Genomic DNA, 27,046 nt, shown 5'->3' with positions numbered 1-27,046 from the left:
GATGTATTGTTCTGTTTCGTGATAATGTGACACAAAAATTATTTGTGATATACATTGTACGGTATATGAATTGTTAACAAGGACCTACGATGAGGCTGACAGTGGCTCTGTTTGCCTGCAGCCAATTGATTTTATTTTGAATTGTTTTTTAATTTATATAAGAGTAGTCTTCTTTCTGCTCCTTTTCATTCAAAATTTGAGTTTTTTAATTGTATTGTTTGTTTGAATGAAATAAGTTTACAAATAAAAATAAATAAATGAGTTATCCAAAAAGTGAAGAAATGTCCAAAATGAAATTACTTTGGGTGAAGTTCCCATTTATTGTAAAAGATGAAGCAGACAACCCGTGATGATGATATTAAGTGATGAATGATTGTTACTGAGACTATAATTGTTCATTCACAGTAAGAACCGCATGTTCCCAGCACATATACCACCAACTTCCTGTTCGCTATTGACCTATAAACAACTGACAATACCACCTGACCAATTAACCCCAAAAACCATTATGTCCAAATTATGTAAATAATTCAATAGACCTACATAATTATACACACTAAATTGACATTTACATTCATTAGTAAATGAATGTTAATCATTGTTGCTACTTTAATTGATATGCATTAAGTTAGACAAAAATATACATTTTTTAAATATAGCTGTATTTATGTTTGTTTTTATAAACAAGTGCAGCTGAAAACCAGTTTAGTTTATGAGTGACTGCCTGTGTCTAAAGTTATGTTTTTTGTAGAACTGAAATGCAGATCATTTGGTCACATATGGCAACAGGAGCTCATGAAACACCCAATTAATTAAATTTATCATCACCAGTCATGCATTGGCCAAGAATGACCCAAGTCGTTTACAATTTTGTAATATTGTTGTGTTTTTTATTTTCAGTGAGGAACCACTATAGCCTTTTTAAACCACTACACAGCTTATAGTTTCTATGTTACTTCTGGACACTTTTCCATCCTTTACTTTTATAAAACTTGCCTTTAATTTGGCAAAATAAAGATGTCTCCTTTAAAATGTGCCTTGTTGCTTGCTCCGTTTTCTGTCTCACAGCACATAATAGGTCTGGAGGCTGCTGGTGTTTTCCTATCTGAGTCCACAGCTGCTGCTTACCTACAGTATAAAGCCACAGTAGTAAAAAAGCCTCCCACAACGTGTCAACTATAAATTCTTGTCTGTGTGAGTGATGCTTTCAGTAACTATGGAAACCTAATATAATACACTCCTCCTCCCTCTCTCGCTCCCTCTCTCGCTCTCTCTCTCTCTCGCTCTCTCTCTCTCCCTCTCAGTGTACGTCTACGTCTCTCTCCCTCTCTCCATCCACACCAAAGCTCTTTTGGCTACTTTGCGCATGTACGGCCAGTCGAACCGAGCATTGCATCGATTCCAAGATGGCGAAAACACGTCTGGCTTGCCTCCTGACTCTCCTCTCAACTCACTGTAAGTACAAATAATCATCATAAGTGGCTCTTATTCTTCCGTTTCCCCTTTCTGACCGTCAGAAGACATTTACTTCTCCGCCTGTTTAGTCGAGATTTCACCCCGGCGTCGGGCGTAAAAATAGACTCCGACTGAGAAGTAACCCTATCTGGATGCAACTAACGTTAAACTCAAGGCTCACTTACAGTACGACCTGCCTTTTCCATCGTTTGGCAAATATAGTTTTTAAATATGTTCACAAATTCAAAACAATAGTCGCCATTTTTGTTACAAATTAGCCTACTGTTTACACGACTCGCTTCAAATTCATCGCCATGCTCCTTCACCGTTAAAGTAGAAGAGTTGCTGCTGTTTGTGATGTAATATTGTTAAATTATCATATATCGATATATGTGTGTAAATATCTGGACTAAATGAGCGAGGCTGAGTAACAGTTCAGTTATCGGAAGATTTTCTTAACGATAAGCCACCACGCTTTTTGTCTCCGACTCTGTAAAAAAGTTTCTCAAGTTTGGAGCGACTTTCTGAATTAAATATGAATTAGTGCGGTTTCTCAGCCCATGTTGTTAACTATTTAACGTCGGGTTTTTGAGTCGTGATAGTGGCTGAGATGCTTGAAAGTAGTGATGCGAGATAACGGGTTTTTTCTCCTGCGGCGGAATAAAGCAGGCTGTCCGCGGGAGGAGCCAGGCAGCCAGCCCCCCTCCTCTTCATCCTCCTCCCGCTGCTGCACATAAAGATACATACTATGAAACATTTCACTTTCTTCAGAGGAAAAACTAAGTTAACTGTTTGATTTTATGTATATTTATGTGGTTATTTATTCATCATTAAGTCAGCAGGTTAGAATAAGACGATTGGTTTCAGATCATCCACTTGTTGCTGTGCTGTGTCGCCATTTGTTGAGTCAAGTGTTTTGCCCTCCGAGCATGAAACTATTAGCCCAGCTTAGTTTTGATTAAATCAATGCAGTGTAAAACTCTAGTTAATGTATAGGCCTGTAATTAAGAAAGATAAAATCTACAAGAAAAAAAAGGTTGCTTTTAGTTCCTATATGTTTTACCTTATATTACTTCACCCTTACAGACAGCAGCTAGCCTACATCCATGGACATTGACAACCAATGGTTCTGCTTAAGTTTATGAAATGTTTAAAAAAATATCATCATTAGGGCATTTGAAGCTGTTGGTTTGGCCCCGTCTTTGATTTTTCTTGGTAATAATTTCACCTCAGAGTTTGCCATGAATTGGTGCTTGTATTTCTTTAGTTTCCCCCTTTGAATTAGGCAAGGTGTGTGAGAGGACCGACTTACGGATCAAAGAGAGGCACAGACATAAGACCTTCCTGTGATCTCTCATGTGTGTGAATTGGCTTATTCTCTGTGCCTTAATTAGGGAAAAGAAATGGAGCTTGTTGAAAATCTGTTGCTGTACTATCAGCACTGTCTCTCTTTGACTTTTCTTCCGGGCTGTGTGCTGATTATTTTATTCAGGCGATACATTTCAAAGTCAGTCCTCTTAATGATGTTCCCCTGAGTAAATCTGTGACAGGCCATGGTAGCAGCACTATTGACATTTTGTGTGGGTGGGGGAAGTGAGCTGGGGAAGATTTAAGAATGTCTTTTGTGTTGCTGGACAGGTCTTCACCATGTGGTCGACTGGCTTACAGCCAGCATCTCCACTGCCTTTAGACACATTCAAATCTGGCTAGACTAAAGCTGGCCGCAAGCTGTGTTATGATACTTTCTTCTCATAGCTACTGACTGTAATTAGACTGCTTCTTGTATTTGAAAAATATCTACTCCACATTCAGGTTCTGATGTTTATAGTGATTAAGAAATTCAGGAAAGGAATGAGTGTGTTGTTGCTTTTGCTTCCTGTTGTTGGTCACACTCTGTGTTGTGTGCTTGTTATTTTATATGCATGACATTCTTCGGGTAGCTATCATCCTAATGGCCACACAATCCCCAGCCGTTTCCAAGTGAAGGCTGCACCCAACATAAGTGAACCGAGCTGCAAATATCAGCCCGGTCGTCTGTCAGCAGAGCCAGAGACGAGGGCCTTTGTTATTTTAAGTACACATGCTCACAGCGGACTTTCCATCCTGATCTAATGGAATGCATTAACATTTTCCATTGTTGGCTTCACCTGAGCCATTTCTCATAAAATATTCCAGAAAGTGGTATGCACTCAAAGAGGACATCTGCGAGGATCCCTCTTGCCAAGAGTGTGGCCAAGATATGTGGGAGGTTGGAAGATGCTCAAAGTGGATTAGTACTGAGCAAATATAAACTTTGAGATCACAGCTTTGACTCTTATAAGAAACACCTGTGGACATCCAGCCTGGACACACCCTATATGCCTGCATTTTTTAAAGTGTGTGGAGTAAGAGAAGCAACTTTGATCGTTTACTTAAAGAAATTGAGAAAAAACGACTTGGTAAAGATCAGGCACACAAGCTGCTTGGTTAGGTTAAGGAATGAGATCAGGGTATAGGTTAAGATAAGTAGCAACTTGCTCACGTCCAGACCTAAAAAGGAGTGGACTTCTTAAAAGAAGGTTGACTACTGGTTTGACACATGAATTGACCACTAGTCTCCTGGATGAATGACCAGACTAATTCACAACAGAACAGAACAGCATCCACAAGAGGATGGTAGAGGAAAACCTGCAGCAGCATAATTTGAAGCTTTGTGCCACTGTCTAAGCTGTATTTGATCGTTTTAGAGTGAGAGCTGGCCATTCAGTTTCGATTACCGGTAATACCTGAAGGAATTTGAAAGAATGCAGATACGTTTGACTCTATTAATCAGCTGTCACACATGCTCAAGTGTTGATATCAAGCCTCTCGCTGGGAAACCAACATTTTTATGACTTGACATTATCTTTATTTTCACTCATGGCTGTCAGCCTAATCTAATCAAACCCTGTCTCTATCTGAAAGGATAAGATAAGAGAGAAAGCTGTCTGCTATATCTGCCGAGCCTCCCCCTGTGTTCTCTCCGCTGATAAGCCGTTGCATCACCCGGAGATCTTTAAACATCCGTTTTTAACCCACACATCATCAGACTGCTCACAGGGTGACGTTACCCAGCACACTCTCAAAACATTTGTCTAAACCAGAGCCAAGTGTCGGCACTTTTCTCTGCGTTTGGTATGTGTGCCATAAAGGTTTGGCATGGCAGGAGTCATAGGTCTCCCAAGATAACTGCACATAGTGGCTCCCTCAGGAGGAGCATGTTGTCAGATGTTTCACTACACACCCAAAACTTGTGAGCAAATGTTTGGAGCGCTCCCTGAATAGCATGTTTAGCCCCTGTGGCCAAGTCCACTACAATCTGACATTTGATGGCACAGACAGTAAATGGCAGAGAAAAACAAGGATGGACAAACAGGAAGTATTTTGATTTTAGTTCAAAGGTTCCCCTCTTTAGTCACCCCTGGATCCAAGCGAGGTGTCATCTGTGCAAAACATCCATCTGAGGTGCCATTTGGGTCCAATGTCAGACAAGGATTTCTGCCATTATAGTGGGTTTGTTGTACTTCAAAAAAAAATGTTGTAATCATTTTTTCTGCCATCACTGGAGCCAGCCATGTGGATATATGTGTGCCAGAACAGCCCCTCCATGGGATAAAGTCAAAGTAGCACATGGCCCTCACTGTGGAATGACCCGAAACAGCTGAGCAGGCGTGGGTGGGTGTTGGTGTTTTGAGCCGCGTCGCAGGCGTAACCAGAAATATCTGCTGTGTCCCTCCCAAACCTGAGTGTGCGTGTTAGCAAATGCAGCATTCCTAACAGAAAACACATGGAGGCTTCTCCTCCTATGTGCACTGACTAACAATCAGAACCACCTGTTTCCCCGAAGAGATAAAAGGGAGCCCTGTTGATGAGCTGGCGGAGGTCAGAGCAGAAAAGGGGGGAGTTGTGAAGAAAGCTCAGCAGTGTTCACAACACGAGCTGGGTGCGACGATACATCTCTTTACACAGAAATCCATTTTCACTTGACACAGAGGAGGATTCAGCTTTTCTGTTCAGAGCACATGCTGAGGTCGAAAAGGCAAACAATAACATGCTTACGCTCCCAAAATGGCTACGGCATGTGCGTGCTTCAAATGTCAGTAAGACTTTCATGTGAAAGAAGCCTTGGTCATAGAGTAGAGCTAGCCTGCAGGCGGCACATACTCACCTAAATCTCCATATGAAAATATTATAATGGTCTGGGTGTGGAGAAGGAATGTTTCTGCTAAAACAGTGTATCAGATGTACAATCTAAGGCTCGGACAAGAGCAGGATTTATGAGAAAAAAGGGAGTAATTGTCGTCTTGTTTGGTTAAATGAGCTTTAGGAAATGATGGCTAAGTGCTTGTTTGTTTTGATAAGACATTATTATTGGATGTTTAGGCTCCTTTAGATCAACAGGATAATCTCAAGACGCCTGTGTGCTGGCTGCCTGAGCATAGGGCAGCACAGGAGAGGTTTCCTGTTTGATGATCTTTATCTGTGGTCACACGGTCCCTGGAGGGAAGAAAGAGACTGCCATCGATCAGACATTGGGATGCTGTCAGCTTAGTGAAATAATGAGGGGTTTCATTAACGTCACTGCACAGGCAGTGAACTACATGTGGCTGAGCCGCTGTCGCTATGAAAGGAAAGAGCTGGAGGCTGTGCTCCCACTGAGAGTCATAACCAGATAATCGCTCCGGATTCATCTTTTGTTTACCAGGCTGTAACAAAAGGGCAATTACCATCTAAAAATATCCACGAGGCAGAGTCATCCGACGACCTCAGGTGTTTGATCACAGCTCATTCTGAACCATCAGGCCCACCAGTAACAACATACATTGTGATAATCATTGTGGAAAAATCACACACACAGTAGCTGAACAACATCTCACACAACTTCCTGTTTTTTTTATTGTGCCATTTTCCAGCCCCAGGATGTGTTTTATTGAAATGTGAACAGTATTTAAATGCAGGCGGCTGCAGGAGATTGTTGTGAGAACAATTCTGTTTCAATTGATTCCCATCAAAAACCATAATAGCTCAAGCTCTGCAACAGGGAGCTTTAATCTTCAGTGTCGGCTCGTTATTTGATCACTTTTTACGTCATTACAATATTCTGCTGAAAGCATGTGGGCTGCCAAAACCTGGCTCCCTGTTTCCTGTGACTATTTGTACAATGCTGTTTAAATTGATTTTAAATGAAAACCACAAGTGCATTAATTTAAAAGCTTAGGAAACCTTAACAGACTTTTTAAGAAAATAAAAGCATTTGAAGATAATACAGTACAATACAGTACAATAACAATGAGCAAAATAACAGAAGGACCAATTTTTCTTCTGCAGAAATAACTATCAACAAAAAAACATTCCAGTAACACCTGTGTGTGTTTAGAAATATTTGGTCATGTTTCTACATTTAACAATTATTCTGCAAGCAAGTTTTGTGGGATTATTTAGGGACATTTAATGGTAAAAAAACAATAGATGTTTACTTTTGAACATTTTTGTAGACCAGAGATCAAAAAGTAGCATAAGAAATACCAATAAATAGGCACTGGACCATCGCTATTGCAGATTTTGTAGGGTTAACAATGGAAATAGAGGAACATAAAAGCTCAGCATGATGATGTAAGGTGACAGTTTTAAGGACTAATAAAGGATGGGAGTAGCTGCAGGTGAGCCTTAATGTTATACTAAAATATTAAAATCAGCTTTTCAGGAAGCTAGTGTGTGGCTAAAAGCTTGGCTGAAGTATTTTGAGTGGTTCAGACACAGCAGAAAGGCTTTTTTAGTTCCTGTGGATTTGCCAGAGTTTTCAGTAAAAGAAAAAGAGATCAAGCAGGGAGACCTCAGGATAGAGAGAATGAAAAACAACTTTAAAAACATTTTTGGCAAGAGGAAAAATGACTTCACTTATTGCAATATGAATGCAATCTGCTTTGCCCAAATTAGTTTCTGAGTTTCATTTTGTGACATTAGGCCAAGGTAATCAGTAGATCGTGATGGGGTGTGGTCACAAACACAGTGCTGTATGTGTAGGTGTTACCTTGGAAACAAGATCCCTGCTCTCCTAGTTCCCAGAAATGTTGACAGTAGTGCCTTGCCTTTTAACATAGTGTGAAGAAATGACTTCTGCCTGTAGTATGTGGGGAATGTTTTGGGAGTTTCCTGATCTGTATGACATTGGTGGTGTGTTTTTAACTTCTGATTTCTCAAGAAATTTCTTTAAAGAGTCTTGTTAACAGATGGGATACAATGTATGGAGAAAAATCGGTTTACTACGAGTTGTTATGAACACAGGAACTCCATCTGTTCATCAGCAGTGGTTGTGTTTGAAGCTCATTTCCTTTTCTCACATCTGGTGGCCTTTAATTAGTTAGTTTAGTTAGTTTTCACTCTTCAATCTACAGCCTTCATGTCAGGAGTGCTAAATGCTACTGTGGGGTGAGTAGAGGTTGTGGATGCACCTGCAACACGTGTATCAAAACATTAATAATGTTCCCAGTGATGTGGATTTAGTGAGATAACCTTGAGTCAAGCTTTTTGTTTTTGGCTGCATAACTTCACACAGAGGAGGGCAGGCTGCAAACTTTACACAACATGTCACAAAACATCCCTTCAGTTTCCATTGCTCACAATGTTTTTACATTTTTTTTCTCAGTGTTTCTCTGAAGTTTTAGGGTGGGTTTCTGGGGGCTAGAAATGTTCTAACATCGTGCTCACAGTAGGAACTTCTGATAAACACAATTCTTACAGGACAAAATAGACGTTCACGTACGCTGATATAGAAGGTTGGTGGGGACCTGAACTGAAAAAAAATACTTTTAGATGAACCTTTATCATAAATCATAAAAGTTCTGATGCAGGTACAGTCCTTAAAATAATATTATTTTAAATAATATATTTAGTAGTTTCAGCCACAGGGCTTTTATACAGCAGGTCACGCTAACGTTTTGATGTTTAGCAGAGGTACTAAATGTGACTTCGAGGACCTGATGTGACATCCTCCGGGAAGCTGTACAAAATGTGCTCAAAACAGTCCAGCATAGAAATGATTGATGGGGCTTGGTCAGTGAGTGAGACCTGGACCTTGATGTCCTCAACTTAAAAATAAATAAAATGAGGAAATTATTTATTACATGCTGGCAGGCTGGTATTTTCAGACTCAGCAAGCATTCACTTTATCTTAGGAATGACAACCAAGTTCCTCTCACTGTCTTTATAATTGAAAAGGACAAACTAATCATGTTCTTAGCGGGTAAAGATCCAAGTCAGAGATTGATTTAGTCTTCATCTCCTTAAAGAGGGACTCGGTAGCTCAGCAGGGCAGTCTGCAGAGAGAGGGAGAGAGAGAGAGAGAGAGAGAGAGAGAGACAGTGCTCGGGGTGAGACATGACACAGAAATCTTGGTGCTCATCCAAATGAGTTATTAGTGATGATTAAGTGTGTGTGTGTGTGTGTGTGTGTGTGTGTGTGTGTGTGTGTGTGTGTGTGTGTGTGTTTGCGTTTGTATGTGGGTGTGTGTATGTGTGTGTGTGCTCGTCCAGTCGTGTATTTAAGCGTAATAATGATGATGCAGTGGATTTCTGTGATTTCTGCCCTTTAATTAGCTTTGTAGTTTTATCATGTCAGGGAGACTAACCACGAGGTGAAAGCTCAGCATCAGATCTTCTGCAGTCATTCTTAACACCATTTCTAGTTCATCTTTAAATACTGTGGGACACTGCTGACTGGAAAGAAATCACAAATTAGATTTTGGTTTAAATTAGTCTGCTGCAGCTGCTGCGTAAAGGTTTTTTCAAGTCAATTAAAAAAAAAAACTAGCATAGACATGATGAATATGAGCCAGGTGAAGTAATTTATCAACCAAATTGAACCTTTTTTACACGAAAATCGTTTAATGCTTTGTTCATACAATCAACCTGAAGATTCCCATGCCTTCAGAAGACACATGCTTTTTCCCTAACAAATCTGCATCTGCTATTCATTTAACCAATTTGAATCATAGCTTTCTGTTTGTTTTGTGGGTTGCAAGCCATATTTCAGCTGAATACTTGCTAGATCAACTGAAACGTAAAAGAAGTAGATTGTAAGCGTTTAGGTAATCCATGTTCTAAGATGGGCAGAGGCTGAGCTAATAACAGGTTATCAAAGTGGGCACTGGTCAGCCTTAAAAAGCCAGCAAAGTTTAGATGAAGGCGGTGAAATAACTAATCTGTTTGTACATGCTTACTAGTGATGTAATGAAACAAGACACAAAGGCGTTTTGTTTTCCTATATCTGTCAGAGCGAATGCTTGCTTCTTGTGTTCAACCAATGCAAATCTTCAAAAATTATCCTGAAGTCGAGTAATGCTAGGCAAAAGTTAGCTTCACTTATACAGCATTTTGGACTCTATAAGTTGAGCAAATCCTACTTCATGGAGGTGGGATAAGGTGGGATACTTTGAGCCCCTGTTATGTCTTGCGTGCAATGTATAACACAGGGATGTGGAATGGTGGGGGAAGTCATTACACCTCTGATCCGCCATCGGGGGTAGCTAGTAACAGAAGTGTAATGGGGGTATGTCTATGGCGATGTCTTAATGTTAGAGCTGGCAGGGCAGAACAGTGCTATGCTTGTGTGCATGTCTATGTGTGTGTGTATGTGAAGCTTAGCTGGGTACTCACATGCATATTTATAATGGAGTAGGTAGTACATATGTTTTCGGACACAGCCTATGACTGGGTCCTGTGTTTTTATGAAGCTACAGCCAATTAGCTTAGCTTAGCACAAAGTCTGTAAACAGGAGGACAGCGCTATCCTGCTGCAAAGTTTGCCAAAATAGTTCCTCTTTAGCTCAGTAATAAAAATCTGATCCCTTCTTTGTTTAATCATCGAAATTTACTTGAAGGTATTTGATGGACTATTTCTTAGCTGAGAGCAGTGACTTCCTACTGCTCACAGCAAAGAAATAGTAACACAACACTGAAACCCAGTCAAACAGAACACTAAACCTACAATACAATTTACTGAGTAAGGTTTTAAGTGAAGTTTTCAGACATTATGCTAAGCTCAGCTGCTTGCTGTAGCTCAACCCTACTCTCATACAAAAGGTTGATGCAGATGATAAAGATGATGCACATATTTACCTCCATTTCTTCACACTAGTAAATGAGAGTTTGTAGACATACAATTGATATTTTTGTTGTGCTAAATCTGACAGCTGTATTGTCGCCTGATCAATAGCCATGTTGTTGTAAAAAGCCCACCAGCACCGTCAGAGTGCATTCAGCTGAGTGGACAGATAGTACTGACAGATTGTAACCAGACCATCAGACCATATGGTGTGAGGGATATCCCTTCTGGGCTACTTAGTAACAGAAATGTTGAGATTGAACTGGAAGTGATAGTGCCGTTATGCTGTTGTAGAGCTTGCCAAAATATATTTTGGTAGAGAGTAATCGAAACAGGATTGATCTGAATTATTGATCTCTCACACCAGTGGCTTTTACTGTAGGTCAAATGGTGAAAAAGTCCAAACAAGATGATCATATAGACTTTCCTCTCTCCGCGTATCCACTGTGTGAATGAACTGTTCTCGTTCCATGTGTTGCTGGATGGCACAGGAATAAATACTTAAAGAGAAATTGTTGGGTTCTTAACTTAATGGAATTTCTTTATTCTGTCAGAAAAGATTTTCTTTTCAGGCTCGGTTGTGAATCATGCAAGTGTGGTAGCTCGCCGTGCACAGCCCTGTTGCCACATGTGTGTGAGGGCATACTGTGGCTAAGTAAGTGCCTCAGATATTTGTCAGGATGCCAGACATACGCGACGAGTTTGTAACATGGTTGCTGGCTGCTGTCTGTGCTGCAATAAGGGGGGTGATCCGCATGTGGGTCTGCTTGGTTTCTGTGTCATAGAAAGCGAATGCAGGGCAGAGGGGAGGCAGCAATTTGGGTGGATTTCAGAGTGAGTCAGTTGTTTGTCGGGCGTTTGTCATCATTGTAACAGGTCATCCCAAATGTTCAGGCTGCAGCCTTAAAGCTGATCACCGACTTAAGTATTAAGACAGACTGTCGTTTGATTTGAGCTACACAACCCTCATGAAGACTTGAAGGAATTGCAGACACAATCCACCAAGCTGTGGATTGGTGGATTGTGTCACCAATTCACTGTGTTTAACCCCAGGAAAACACACATTTGTTTGCAAAATCCTTTTTAAATGAACACAATAAATATAAATATGAATCCTAATCCCGAGTAATTCATTCTTAAAATAGAAATCAAAGACTTCTGTCTTTCTTTTCATCATGTTGTTGGTCACATGATAGCATTTATGTAATGTGCTGTCTGTAACCTAGTGACAATGCAATCTTGCCAAAGAAGATAGGTGTTGGCATAATCCTGGCATAATTGACCTGAAATAAACAATAACAGCCTGAACACAGATTGCATAACATTTTGGCTATACAGGGACAAAGAGTATTTTAAGATATTCCAAGAAATTATATCACAATAAGCAAAAGTACCAAAATAGGCACTGTTTTTATATTGCAGATAAATAAAACACCTCCTCCATCAGCACATCAAAAATGGCTATTTACCTATTCTTATTCAGAATTGTTTTGTATTGAAGTATTTTGTTATTAGGATAATTTGTAAAAGAATAAAATAAAATAAAAACTCCTTTTTACTCCTTTTTTAATAGATGAAATGTCAACTTTTCTATCAGTTCCTATGTTTTCTTTTTATTATGCTATTTGATTCATTTCAAGATATTTTTGGGCCATTTTAGTTTTTATTGGATAGGACAGCTGAAGAGAGACAGGAAATGTTGGGAGGAGAGAGAGGGGGATGACATGCAACAAAGGGCAGAGGCTGGATTCAAACCAACAGCCGCCATTGCAAGGACCATAACCTCTGCAGTTTGGGGCGGTCAACTTAACCTCTTGGCTATCCGGCGCCCAACACTATTTAAATTTAAAGCACTGGAACACACTTAAGTATATGACAGCAGAATAAGCAGGCAGTGTGCAAAGGGTTAAATAAAATACTGTACTCTCATTAGAACTGGGCAAAATGACGGAAATCAAGAGAGTGGAAGTGGAAGAAATTACAGAGAAACAGGGGATGAGCTGGTGAATAACACAGTGCCCATTTGTGTTAAGGGATTTCCTGTTAAGATTGTAATTAAACTAAATAGTCAGTTTCTCAACATTAAACCTCATATCCCGTAAAGCACAGTCATTCCCGAAATGAGCATGTTATCTCCTCTGCCATTTCCTTTCACCAGCGTGCCCCACTTTCAGAGTCAGATTAATATATTTATACAATGGTCATTACCAGAGCTTAAAAGGTTACCTTAAGAGAACCCATTGGGAACATGGAGATTCTTCAGAGAGCCACAATAGCCATAGACTTATTATATGGGATTTTCAAAGACTTAAAAGTAGTCTTGTGTAAAACAAATGGAAAAACTTAAGCCACTAATGGAGTCACAGATATTTCTACAGCCAGGGCTTTGCAAATGGATGTTAAAGCCTAAACAAGAACAAATCCCAACTGTAGATGGAAAATAGTATAGACAAATGAGTTGGCATTTGTATCCCATTTTATTTAGTTATTCATGGAAAAGATGAAAAAGAAAAGTTAAAGCTGAATTGGCATACCAACTACTTTCTCATTTTTACAAGTTTTGCCTTGACCGTTTGTGACTGAAATCTTGATGAGGGATCCAAGTCAGCTAGTGAGCTTAGGTAAACAAAGCTCCCAAAGCTCCTGCAGAAAGTGTCAAAGAAACACTTAAATGTGAAACCACTTGCTGAGTTATTTACTGGTTTTCATCACTGAGTCTGTTTTGGAGAGGATAAGACCTTTAGTTGTAATTTTGACCACCAGTAAAAAAATCTTACCTATAAAGTAATCCATACAACAAGCACCTACAAATGTGCTAGCTGTGCAGCTCAGCTCACAGACCCTCCTGTCCGAGAAACACTGTTTTTTAAGGGGAAACTGCTTTATTCTCTGTTTTCACTGACACTGGTGCTGATTGTTTGTGAGAGGAGGAGGAGAACTCTGTGGTTAATTTGTCCCAGATAAGATTTCACTGAAGCAATGTGAATCGACTCTTCGATTTGATTCATGCACATTTTATGGGGTAGCCCTAAATCAAAAGATGAAACTCATGGATGCACCTGAAAAAAAACAGAGTTATATTGGTATATAATAAGCAGGTAGTGCCAAAAGGAGAGTTGAACTTCACAGAAAACATAGACCTTGCTAAGACAGAGTAGAATCTCTTTTTTCAAGGTGCTTGACTAGTTTCTTGATAAGTCTTGTCTTCCTCATCTACAAAAACAAAGCCACTTTTTAAAGTTCTGCTCTTGAACCCGAGAATACAGAGTGCACAGCTGTGCACTTTCTAAAATATTCAACATACAAAAGCAGAGAGCCAACAAATAATTTATTAAGAAAATAAAACAACAGCAGACAACACAAGAACAAAAGCCATTTAGTCAGCAGGAGTAGAGTTTACGGTGCGCGCACGAGGCCTTAGAGTACGTGTGTGTGGGTGGTAAACAAATATGGAAACATACAGCAGACCACCAACCCGTTGCACCCACTCTACTCCACCCTAAAGTTGAACCCTGAGCTCCCTCGCAGACATTGATTCTGGCTCGATCTAGTTTGAGCTAGAACAATGATCTTATGGTTTCATGACCACACATCCAGAGGAAATGTGTATCGCTATGCTGATGAGTGTCTCTGCACGGCCTCCGTCCAAGCCAGTGCTCAGTGTAATGAATCCCGTACATACACCCCCCCACCCCTCCGTCCTCCCCTTCCCTCGCCAAGGAGCACTCATGCGGAACTGAGCGACTGTACAGTTTTGTCTCAGATTATCAGCACTCCAGAAGATCATCAGTGTTCACATCTGTGGGCGGCTTCCTTTGGGGCAGTTGTTTGCGTGGTTCAGTGAGGAGCTCAGCTCTGCAGTGAGGGATGAGCTCTGAAGACTGCAGCGATGTGCTGCTGGTATCCAACATAAAGGTCCCAGTCACATCTGAGGACAATAATCCTCATGAAAAAGACTAAACACTGATGACTGCTTGTTATGCTGTTGTACATCAGTATTAGATGGATGCATTTAACCAGATTCAGCTGGCAATTTGCCCATCGCTGGTAGTCATGTCTTATCATTACAGAGCCTGCTGTGCAGTCCGGATGTTTCTAATTGAGAGCAAGAGGTGGACTCAAGTTTCTGTTTTAACAGATGTTTTGCATGTTGTGACTAATTGCTTGTCTGTTTTAAATGATCACAAGTCAAATCTGTAACAGGTTGAGCATTTGTCTTTCTGCAGGAAAAGCTAAAAATTTAGCATTCCTTCTATGACATGTTACACATGTGGTGTTAAACTTGTAAAAACCAGCAAGCGACCCTGAACAGGTTAGATCTTTGCTTCCATAATTATGTTTAAACTGATCCTAAATTTAAAGATTAATAGTTAGAGCATAACTTACAAACATTATCTAACCTTAAGGTTGTACGGACTTTGTTGATGTGAATTATTTCATGATACCATATGAAATTACATCACAATTAGCATAAAATCTGATGTAAGCACTGTGTCTTTCTTTTGCAATTAACTTAAAAATTGCCTTCGCACTCAGCTCATAAAAATGAGCTCATCACAAAAAGAAAATGTAGTTCAAATTACCTCAGCACGTTATACAATCTTTTTTTATTCATATGTTCAGGGTTGTTTGGATCAATATGTTTTCTGTCAAATGTAGCAAAACTATATCAAAAAGCACTTTCCATTTGAGAGATAAATGATAAACACTCAAATCAATTACTCTTGTTTATCTACTTACATAACAGTTGAGCTGAGCTTGTACAGATTCTCAGGATTTGAAGCTTTGAAAATACTACAAATGACATCACAGTAAGTCAAAATACCAATTCAAGCGCCAGCAGTCCTTTTCTAGTGCAAACCTTTATGGGTTAATAGCTTTGTTGTACTCACAGCTTAATGTCCGTATTGATGCTTTAGCAGGAAAATCTGTATGATAGGCAGTCAAAAGTAAAGCAGCAATAACTCTCATCGGTTTGGATTTCCCTTCTGAATAGAGCGCCAGATGTGTGCAGGTTTTTGTTTGGGAATTTGCACGTAAACACTAGAAAGTACATCATAATCTGCTTAGGGAAATTTTCCTGCCTTCTTAGCTAAAGGAGAAAATAAGATTCAATTGAAAAAATGTTTGGATATTATTACTTTCATGTGTGTGTGTGGCCTGAAAGTTTGTCTTTCATAATATTTGATGACATTGACAAACCATTGAGCAGGACAGCACATGTATACCACGCTCGCAGAGACAGTTACAGAGACAGCAGGTGACTGAGGACGCCAGCTGCCCTCTATTCTTACCATGAAAGCAACCTGGAAGTTAGTCATTGTTTCCCGGGCCGTAATTTGTACTGTAACTGTGTACAGCACACCTTGACTTCCTGTGTGCCTGCACGCAGGGTGGCATAGCTGCTGTCAAAAGCTGAATGGGAGGCATGAAATAATCTGTCTGATGCCTTTGGTCTGGTATTTCCCACGGAAACCCATCAAGGATTCCTCCCTGAGCAGGTGATGGAAGTGCGGCTCCAGTATGGGGGAGCAGGCGGAGGAGAGGGGGGGAGGAGAGGAGTTTGGTGGGTCAGCAGTAGGAGCCTCAGATGGTTTCCCTCCCCAGCTGTTGTTTAAGCAACATTCCCTGTCCCGCTGCTCAGCCAGCCTGTGCAAACTATTTGAGTCTAAAGGATGCCTTTATGCACATTTGTTGTCTGAGGGTCTGCTCGTTGGCAAATTCCTGCTTGGGAAATCGCACACTTTGATGTCTCAATATTTATTTTGGTAGTTTTTTCATGGAAGGCACATGGTGTTCGTAAACAACTGTCACTTTAAATGAGCAACAGTCGTGATTTATTGTTATTCATGAGTTATGCCAAATGAATTTTGGAAATCTGTTTTCAGCATGTGGCTCATGAGACAAGGCGTCTCCACACTTTTAATTAGAGTTATTTCAGAGTGGAATAAACACATTACAAAACACTAAGTTGTATTTCTACAGTGCTTTATTTACTCCCCTCAGACTTTTCCATAAGGTTTTCATGTTACAGCACATAAAAGCAGATTTCATGGTATTCTTAATTATTTACAATATATGAAAAGCTTTGAGTTCTTGGCTGTGATTTCCTACTAAAAGTTCAAATAAAAAAGTTTGTCAAATAGTGTCTGTAACTCAAATGTGGAAAAAGATCCTGAGGGGGGAATACTTAAGTAAGGCTCGATAGTCTGAAATTTGTGTCAAGCCATTTAGTTTTACCAAATTCTGAACAGTTATCGCAACTCATGCAAATTGAACCTTGCTCATTGTCTGAAAACCTGTGACAAAATATAATAGCTGTATACAAGTACACACATCAACTACAAATATCTTTCCATCATCAAACACAGAGGAGAACGTTTTGTTTCTTCCTCTCAATGTTTGTGCCCTTGTGCAATTACTTTCTCCTTTTTAAGACATGTGTTAAAAATGAAGGGGGGTTGGGAGACCATTAAGAGATCCCAGTTCCCCTCCACCTCCGCCTTTCTGTCAAAGCTGTGTTCACCTGTGACCAGTCGTCCCCACGCAGTCACACACTTTAGGCGACCTCACATTCTGCCCTCCTCTTCATGCACTCAGCATTAGTGCTTACTAAGGAACAATGAAACAGTCAGAACTGCTTCCCACAGCATTATACAACATGCAGGCCCAGTTGTTAGTGTTTGCGAGTGCTCGTTTAAAGGAAATCTTTGTCAAAGGGTAAATCTTTGTAGCAGTTAGGTGTTTGACCCCTGACTCTTTGCTCCTCATGCGCTGATTGACTCAACCTTTTTATTTTCTTCCCGCAGACTCAGCAGTCTCTCCCTTCTGTCTGGTACTGTAAATATTAAAATGTAAGCATAAGCAACAATCAGCTGCTGAGCACACTTCTCTGAAAGTCTGCTTTTAATTGTTTTTCCTCTAACAGTAGCTGGAATCTGTTAGCAGGGATTGATTTATCATTTAAACGCCTCACTCATCATGAAATATAGTTTCAGCTTTTAGTGCTAGAGACTGTTACTGATCTATGACTAAAGATTATGGAAAACATTGAAGCAAAGGCCATGTGAATGGTTCTGAGAGAGATTGCTTCATACATAAAGACAGTTTGTGCCAAAGCAAATAATTACCCATATTTATTTAAACAGAAATGAAAATATATATAAAAATCTACTGTGAAGAAAAATGAAAATCTTTAAAAATGAAACAAGACAAACAGCTGTGGCGGAAGTGGCTCAGTTGTTATAGAGTCGGTCGTCCCTCAACCAAGAGGTCAGGGTTCGATCCACAGTTCCTGCAGCCACATGACTGATGTGACACTAAACCCCAAAATGCTCCCGATGCTTTGGCAGCAGCGTATGAATGGTCACTTTACTTCTGATGGTCACTTTACATAGGAGCCTCTGCCATCAAGGTGTGAATGTAGTGTGAATGTGTAGGGCTGATCTGCAGTGTAAAATGCTTTGAGTAGTCAGGAGAAAAGCTCTGTACACGCTCAAGTCCATTTACCATATTTTTTTACTTCTATAAAAGAGGGATATTGCTCAAATATGTCAGCAGTCAAAGCAGCATTAGATGGGTTAAACAAGCTGGATTGAAGCTTATATTTTAAAGAACTGGCCCCAAGGGCCACCAAGCCTATAAAATATGGTGTGTAGTGTAAGTAAGGTGATAAAATGTGTTTGCAACAGACAGCCCCTTTCATTCTGTATTTGATGGCAAAAGGGTAAAATGTTGTGGAAAAACAGTTATTCATGTTTATTCCCACATCACAGGACGTTCACCCAGTAGAAGAGTGTTTCAGTCCTGTGCTGAACCAAACTTTCGGCTCGACTTATTCTAAGTAATCCATAAAGTCATTATCTTACTGAATGCTACAAACTTATGTTTATGTAGCACACATGACTCCATTATCATAACATTATCAAACATTACTTATGCAACAAATGTGATGTAATATCTTTATTTTTGCAGAGCCAAAATCTATTTTATCAAGCATCTTTGGTGCCGTAATCTAACAGGACTGAAACCATTACACAATGTTAACTGAATATTCTTCATACAAATGGGTAAATCAAGACATGTAACCTGCAGGGGGCTATTTTGGAGACACCCCTGTTACTATTCTTAGGATCACGCAAACATGTGATCGTATGGATTTGAGAACTTGTTTTTCATAGAAAAACGGAAACGTTAGTGGAAGTGTTGTGAGCCATCTGTTAACATTTCATTCCAAGTGTTGTGAAATAAATGTAAGCTTTTTATTTCTAGTAAAACTTGAGAAGTGAGAAAGAGGAAAAGAGAGGGACATTGATCAGACATCCATCATGTCAGTGTACTCGTAATGCTTTTCTCAGTTCACAACAAGGCTTTTGTTCCAGGGTGAAAACAAAGACCTGTTAATATTGTGGGATGTGAGAAGCTAATGTTGTAAGAGCAGACGTACACTGGTGTGTGTCTGGGTCCTGCTGTTTCAGAGCTGATAGCATCTTGATGAGTGTGCTGAATGCTGCTGGGAGGCCCCATAATGAAGACTTTATAAACTTCCTGCTGCCGTCTCACACATTATGCTCCTGAGTGCCACAAATGTGCAGCCACACGGCACAAGGCACAAGTGCATTTGGCTGCTCTCTTGTTGTATGTGTTTAATGTCCTGTTACAATTGTCTGTTGGCGTTCATGCGCTGTTGGTTTTTGTCATTTAATTACAATGAGCCAAGATGACTCAGAGTACAGCGATTCCTGCCCATTCTTTAGGGATATGGTTGAAAAAGGTCTCAATTCAAAATCAAGAGCAAATTAATGTTGATGATAGATTTTGGATATTATGTTATGTCTATAGATAGATTTAACAGCCTTTCACATACTAAATTTACAAGCGTCAACAGTCTGCAGTTTTTAGCTTGATGTCAGACATCAAACATTTCCAGGGGACTTTTAGTTCCTGGCCCTCTCAAAATAAAAACAATATGTCTAGGTAAAGAATATAAGTCATATGAAGTGTATGAAGTGTATGAGAAAGAGGCTGAGCTAATGTAGGCAGCAGCTACACTTAAAGCCCCCTGGAAAACATTGATTTTCAACATGAAGCTATGTTATTTATTGTTCAATGGGTTGAATCATCGGGTTAGTTTGAAGGACTCATAACCTAAAAACAGAATCAATGTCATCAACAACAGCTTGGCTAGCAGCCCCTCCCAACATCATGTCCCCTAAAATAAAAAAAAATCTTTTTTTTTTACATGAATCTGTTTATTCAGTGGTTTTACCAAAGTAATTTTGTTTTGAAGGCTAAGCTAGTGTTGTTAGCCCACATGGGGAACATCAGAAAAACATTTTCTGTTACTTCACTGACTAAAGCTTACATCCGTATCAACAAACTCTTCAAATTAGCAGAATTATCATTTGTATTTCAAAATAAAAACAGGTAGAACTAATTTCAGCAAAAATTTAAATTCATTTCACATGTGTGAAGGTTGTGGACCAAAACAATTGATATCAGAGTTGTATTTGTAGTAAGTGTAGTCCTAAAGGCTTCATTACAAACAGCACCCTTTCAGATCAGCTCTTTTCAGCGTCCATCCTTGGAGCAAGCAGGAAGTGAGGCAGATTAAACCTTTTGGACCCGCTAAATCAACACGTCTCTGCTGTGTGCAGTTGTATCATTGTTCAGTTGTCAGTCGAGCCTGAGCTCATCGTGGTCAGCTACGCTCTTCATCCATGCTCCCAACAATGAGCGCTTATCTATGCAGGCCAGGACCGAGTGGCTCAGCTGCCCCCGCACATCTCGCTGACCGAGTCCTGGCCAAATAAGCATTATCAGGTAGAGGAACTGCTGGCTGGTCAGAAAAAGAAAAAAAAGGATCCATGATAATATCCCAGCATCCAGATTAGCCTGATATCTGCAGATGTGGATGTTTCCAGGTCTTTATATGTTGCAGAGGAATTATTGGTTAATCCTTAGTGACGTGCTGATGGACAGCTTTAGAGAAAGGTTGAATATTTCTATTGCAGATCAAGTGTGTGTGTGTGTGTGTGTGTGTGTGTGTGTGTGTGTGTGTGTGTGTGTGTGTGTGTGTGTGTGTGTGTGTGTGTGTGTGTGTGTGTGTGTGTGTGTGTGTGTGTGTGTACACAGGGTGGGGGGAGGTTTTGGTTTGTCAGGCGGCTGAATGTTATCCAGGGATTTACCACCGTGTATTATTATCTGACCAGTACATTGTAGACTCAAAGGGAGGTAAGCGCACAGTGGCAATAGTCGTATAAAACGTTGATCTAGGGATCGGTTTAAAATGGCGTCACAATCACGGGACTCCGGGAATCATGAAATGATACTACCCATAAGCCACTGCTGCGTGGGCATACAAACGTTTATTTTCATCACGCTTAAAAAAAAAAGGCTGTGTGGAAATTGCATTCCTAATTAGGATTAAGGAAGGGGTCAGGCAGCATGGACTAGAATGTGAAGCATTTGCAATGAGCGCCGCTGATGCCATCTGTGCAGAGAGTGGTGAGGAGCTAATTCTGGCACTGAGTGTGGTGCGATTTAACACAGATTTCTGCGGTAGCAGCTCCAAATCAAGCATGGGATTTGACTCTGACTGCAGCCCAAAAATCTGTTGCAGTGAGCTGAATTAGCCCCCACCCCTCTCTTGTTAAATCTCCTTTAAGCTGACGCCATGGAGCTCCCCAATTCATTCGGACATCCAACATGTGTGGCATGTCAGATTGTTCGCATAACAGAGATGCTGTGCCAGGGGAGGCTCGCTCACCCTCTTGGCCTTCTGCTTCGATCTGTTTTGACAAGGCGTTTTCACTGTCTCCCTCAAGAGGCTGACCTGGGCCAGATAAAAATGAGCGGCCAATTATTTCATGATGAAGTATGGTCACAGGGTCCCCGGGTGAGTGTGAAAGGCAGTGAGAGAGAGACCGCTGCTCACCCTTCTTACCTGGGAGGGATCCCAATTAGCAGACTGTGGGGGCTCTAGATGGTGCTGACAGCCACCATAAATAGAGCCTGGCCATCTGAATGTTAACCTGTTCTCGCTGGAGAGAGGAGTAGCTCATGACTGCTGGCTATTACCTGCAGTGGTCATATCTCCATTAAATTAAGTTCCAGGACTGACTCATACTTGTCAGATGTCAATGCCTTACTGGACAGTTTTGTTCCCTCTAGCTCATTTAATTGACACTGATACATTGAACGCACAGAACATGGATGCATGCAGAGGAATTAGATACGTAGAGTACATATTGTTTTACAATTTATTATTGAAAACAATGAGAAATTACACAGCAAATATGAGTGAAGAAGGTTGTATCTGATGTTTTGATTGTCACATTATGACAAAAATAATTCATACCATTGCACAGGTGATAAAGAGTCATGCTGTTTATATTTCATGTTGACAGTGTGAGGAGGGCACAGAGTTTCAGCAGAGAGTGCAATACTGGAGTTACACTGCATCTCAAATATAACTCTAGAGAGTCATGTTTTCCATGATGATTGTGTGACTGTTGAAAAAGTTTGCAGGGATGTTCACATATGTAGGAAAATACCATAAAAGTGCTGGCCAGATGACAGTTTTGACGGCCAAAATCTAAACAATACAGAAAATTACATTTATACAAACTTAACACAGCCTTTCCTTAACTCTGAAACCTCAGTAAATAAAACACATTAACAGAATGCTAATCCATTTTATTTTAATTGAAGTTTAATTGAAGTTTCAGTTCTGTAAAATCATATGATGCATGAACTCACAGGCAGTAACTTCAGTTCAGTCTATCTTTTTTACAGCCCTAATTAATAGCCCTTACTCATCACAGATTGATTGAACAGATTGTTTTCTTCAAAAAGCCAATAGCAACCGAAATAGCAACTGAAAGAGAGGATGTGATGTTCAGTTGCTGTAAGAGTTTGTCTATTACACCTGCTCAAACTCCATCACTGCTGGAGCAGTTCAAGAGCTGTAACATTGGCATATGTTGAAATAGCGTTGCATTGACTGACTTTTTGGGCCATGGTAAATGTCATACCCTTGATTTAGATCTGAACTTCCACAATGTATGTGGTTCAAGGTTATTGTGTCTTCAGTCACAATACCCTTTGACCATTGTTCTGCTTAATTGAGCATTCATTCACTCCTACCGCCTGAAACTGTGTCACACAACAAAGGTCTCCATTGGCATGCATGGCTGCTGGGGCCATGTGAGGAGGCACTGTGACACCAAACAACAGTACTATTTTTATACAAAAAAACAGAATCTGATTGTCTCAGGGCCAAAAGTGTTTCACATGACTTAATGAATGAGTGATATTATCACTGAAGATCATTCAGCAAACATCAGTTCCTTCTCAGTGTCTTATTGTCTGAAACAACTTTAGCTGCATGAGAGGATACAAGGACAAAGAACAGCAATATATTCTCTGGCAGTATCTATGCCCAATCAAAGTACATCCTCTAAAACTGTTTGTTTTGGCTATTACTGTGTTACATAGATACATGGTTGATATCAGATGTTCCATTTTAACACCAAAGTCGCAGAGTAACAAATACAAATTCACCATTAAACACCAAGGTAGATCAGCAACTCCTGTTCTGCAAGGTAAAATCCCTGTTCTGTCAATGGAAGTTGGTGGCCTTGAAGACTGTGATGTAGTGGCTCTCTCTAGTAAAAAAAAGGAAAGGGTTTGGGTTGACAAGGACCCTTTCTGTAATGTTGTTCAACATATAAACAATCTGAGCATGAGTAAGTGGCAAAACAGGGATTTTGAGTGGACTTGTTGAACGATTAGGTTGTAGCCATTACAGCCTGTTTTGTGGTTGCGGGTTGTTGTGATGTCCTGGTGCATTTTCAAATGTTTTTGTATTCTCCTGCCATCTAGACCCCCCAAAAAATGTTTTTTTTAAGGAAATCCTACTCAAGCTCTAAGAACATGTGTGTTTTAGGTTCTTGTGTGGCGCTTAAGAGGAGGAAGGGGGAAAATTGTGTCCACCTTGTTCGATAAATTAAACAAATTTCGAGTTGTTATTTTATTAAGAAAAATAGGCCTGCATTGCAGAAATTTTATCTTAACCTAGAGAAAATAGAAGCCAGTTTTTGGAGAAAAGTGCAGCTTATTTTTAAGAGTACCACTCATTTTCTTAACAGCTATTTAGTGAGTGTTGAGCCTGTGAGTGCCTGATGTGAAGTGATGGTATAACACAGTGACAGGCATGGTGACAAGTTAAAGGCGCTGCACGTAAGGTGGGAGAAAAAAGTTGAATTTTTTTACTCTGTGGTCCACTCCTGTGAGCTAGTCGTACTTAGCTCCAGGTCAAAGTGAGAGCAGGCCAGATGCAGACGCTAACACTGACGCATAGTGACAGGTTCCCAGGCATTCAGTGACACCATCGGCCCCTCCCCTGCCCCCCCCCCCCCCCCCCCCCCCCCCCTTTCCTCTCATTGGCTCTGGCCGAGTCTTTGACCTGGTCTGGAACAGAGGCCTCACCAGCAGCATGGCACATGGGCTGCCCTGTCCTCACTGTGCTCACAGATCAGGGCCTGCAGCAGCTTCATATGTAAATCCTGAATAAATGAATACACAAGGAGGCCTTGTGGTGAAAGCTGAGCTGTGTTCAACACACCTGGAAAAGATAGCATGCATTTGAATTAACTACTGATACCAGAAAAAGACTTTCAGTCAGACAGAATGAGTTTATCCAGCAGAGATGGGAAAAAGACGAACATTGGTGCTTGGTTGTCCAATCGTTATTCTTCATAGCTTTCATTTAACTAAAGTGAAAACTTTTTTGGCATTCAGATTACCTTTAACTGGGTTAATGCTATCCTTTGAGTTTCTTTGAAATTTGGGGATATGGGCTTTGTTTGTCAGGGGTTAGATGAGTTGACTGTTGTCTCAATTGAAAGACTTTACCATAATAATGATGCAAATGTTCACTGCTTGTTAGCTTAGCTTAGGACAAAGACATACTGTAAATCATTGGTAAACAGGTAGTCTGGTTTTATTATAAGTAGGGCTGTACTGAACAAACTAAACACCTTTGGATGGTGTTATTGGGTAGCATGGTGAGTTTTCTTCAAGCGACGGCTGTTGGTCTAACAACAAAACTTTTTTTTTGCCAACTACTGACCTTACATGTCAAGTGAAGGATTAACTTTAGCTAAAGTTAACTAACTCAGATGTTCATGGCAGCTTGGCTATCAGCATCCCAAGTGCAAATATTAGAAATTTAACACTCATTTTTAGTCTTAGTCTTTTACTGAATTAAAAAAAAAAATGGATCAATTGGTTTAGGTATGGAGGAAGACTTGCAGGATATTTTACCTCCTGCACAAAACCTTGCGGACAAGGAAACTTAACGACTCAACTTGAAAGCGAACTGGGCCCCTGAAGCAAGCTAGCAGCTCAGCTAGCAGCACCCTGATATCTGTGTTCGTTACGTCACAAATTCACTGATTTTAACATGAAACAATCATCCTTTTTTAGGGGGTAGCCTCAAGCCTTATGGTTTTTTGAAAAGCAAGTTTTAAAAAAATATGATGAAACTCTTTTAAACATAAAGTTATGTTTACTTTTCATCTCAAAATACAAAAATGGGAACGGTTTACCAGCCTTCAAGGAAACTTGACCTGAATACATGGCGAGCCATGTATGTAGCGGACGCCTCCTCCCCTGATCAGCTCGTGATACATTTATATGCTGGTTTAATATAGCTGCGTGTTTTACATACACTAGAAGATGGCTGCTTCGTCAGTGACAGGTTACTCTTATGTGCTCAAACATGTTGACATTTTCTCAGCAGCTGAAGCAGCATCTGACACTTTGATACACAACAGTTTGCCTATTTTTTATCTTGACCGCTGCACATTTGCATTTTAAAGGACTTAACCTTTTGACTTTTGCTGGAGCCCAAGAGTATTTTGTTGTTTAGCTTAAGCTCAGAGGAACAAAAGTCTGAAAGCTTAAGTCTGCAGTTTAAAATGAATTGTTTGTTAACCAATAAAGAAGGATTTCCCCAGCTGATCACACAAAGAGATTACTCAGACCTAAAACTTTAATAACTTATATTCTATTCTACAATAAGTTTTTTCTGTGGTTTTCTATAAAGAGCTCAGGAGAGCAAGTGTTGCTGGAGCTTTTTGACCTCTTCAAGCCTTTCACTCTTCATGCACCTTGCTAGTTGGTGAAGTTGTGCCAGAAAATCCCACTCTGCTACAACATACTGACACCACAGAAGGTAAAAGTAGGTGCAAGTGGGGAGAAGAAAGTCGAAAATACACTAAGGAATAGTTTCGACACTGTTGGATGACCACAGCTGTGACAACCCGAGGTCATTCTGGCTTTCAGCTCAGCCCTAAAACCTCCCCCACACTGTCATCGTGTCACTAGATTGCTGTTTTCAAGGAAGAAGAGTTCTGGGGTCTGTTTTTAACACTTTCTCCCACAGCTCCCAGAACAGGTGGGCTCCTGCCGAACACTGGTCACTGGTGGGAGGAAGGGAAACAGCATGTACGACAGAAAAAGAAAATCCAGTTACTATGGAAATATCAGCGATATTGCTATGGGAACTGGAACAGCAGAGCGCGCTTTGTCTAGGATCTAGCTGTAATCGTCTCTCAGAAAGAAGCTTATGGTAATATGTGATGCTCTTATGAATTAATTTGTCAGGCTTTGTGTCCCGGCTGACATCACAGACTTTTATCGAATGAAAATTAGCGTCTCCTCGGGGTAAATCATGTGAGACACGATAGTGCTCCAGTAATGCGCTGTTCAACTTTTTTGTTTGCCTCCAGTCAGCATCTCTGGGTTACAATGCAGGGTTTAAATATCTATAATTAAAAGTGACATTTCACTAATGATTCATTATCAGATCATGCTATTTATAATTTTGCAAGACACTTATTTGAAAGATCTTTAGATGGGGACCACTCTGCTTTATTTTAACACTTTTCTTTTCATCATTCTAAAGTTTTGAAATGCAAATATCTTTGTTCGAAGTTATAAGTAACTCGTAGCTTTAGCTATTTAGCGGCTGACACTTACCATCACCCCTTTTGGCTCTTTGCCACACAAACAATATCTTTGGTCTCAAATTAAAGCCCAAATATGGTCCCTCGCCTCAGACACGTTTTGATCTAATACTCTGAGCTCTGCACGCATAATGTTACAGTCCCACAAACAGCCAGATTTATTTGTAGCTCAACAAGTTGGATGCTCCAGCTCTTGAACTGCTGCAACATCTAAATTGTTAAGCAGTCGCTCTGCATGCGACCTATACTTGCATTCTTGTAGAGACAGCTAAATGTGTTCAGCACAAGAGTCCAAAAGCAGATTTCCCGAAGAAGACACTAAATTGTATTGTATTGTATTGTGTCGTATTATTTAATTGTATTTATATCGTTTTGTATGGCATGGTATGGTATCGTAATGTATCATATCGTATTGTATGGCACAACAATAAGACATG

The 27,046-nt window shown here is 40.2% G+C and overlaps 1 protein-coding gene across 1 annotated transcript in view; it reads left to right on the top strand.

The window, feature by feature from the left end:
* Positions 1-1,292: 1,292 nt before the first annotated feature.
* The window catches only part of LOC132988748 (junctional adhesion molecule 3B-like), a gene marked incomplete at its 5' end in the record, with an annotated part of 44,733 nt that continues 18,979 nt past the window's right edge, over positions 1,293-27,046 (top strand). Inside the window, one exon of the mRNA XM_061056320.1 lies at positions 1,293-1,455. Coding sequence (XP_060912303.1) covers positions 1,293-1,455 — 163 coding nt within the window. The remainder of the gene's footprint in view (positions 1,456-27,046) is intronic.

Source organism: Labrus mixtus, chromosome 14 (genome assembly GCF_963584025.1).
Source record: "Labrus mixtus chromosome 14, fLabMix1.1, whole genome shotgun sequence".
Classification (NCBI taxonomy): domain Eukaryota; kingdom Metazoa; phylum Chordata; class Actinopteri; order Labriformes; family Labridae; genus Labrus; species Labrus mixtus.
This window is presented reverse-complemented; position numbering and strand designations above follow the sequence as displayed.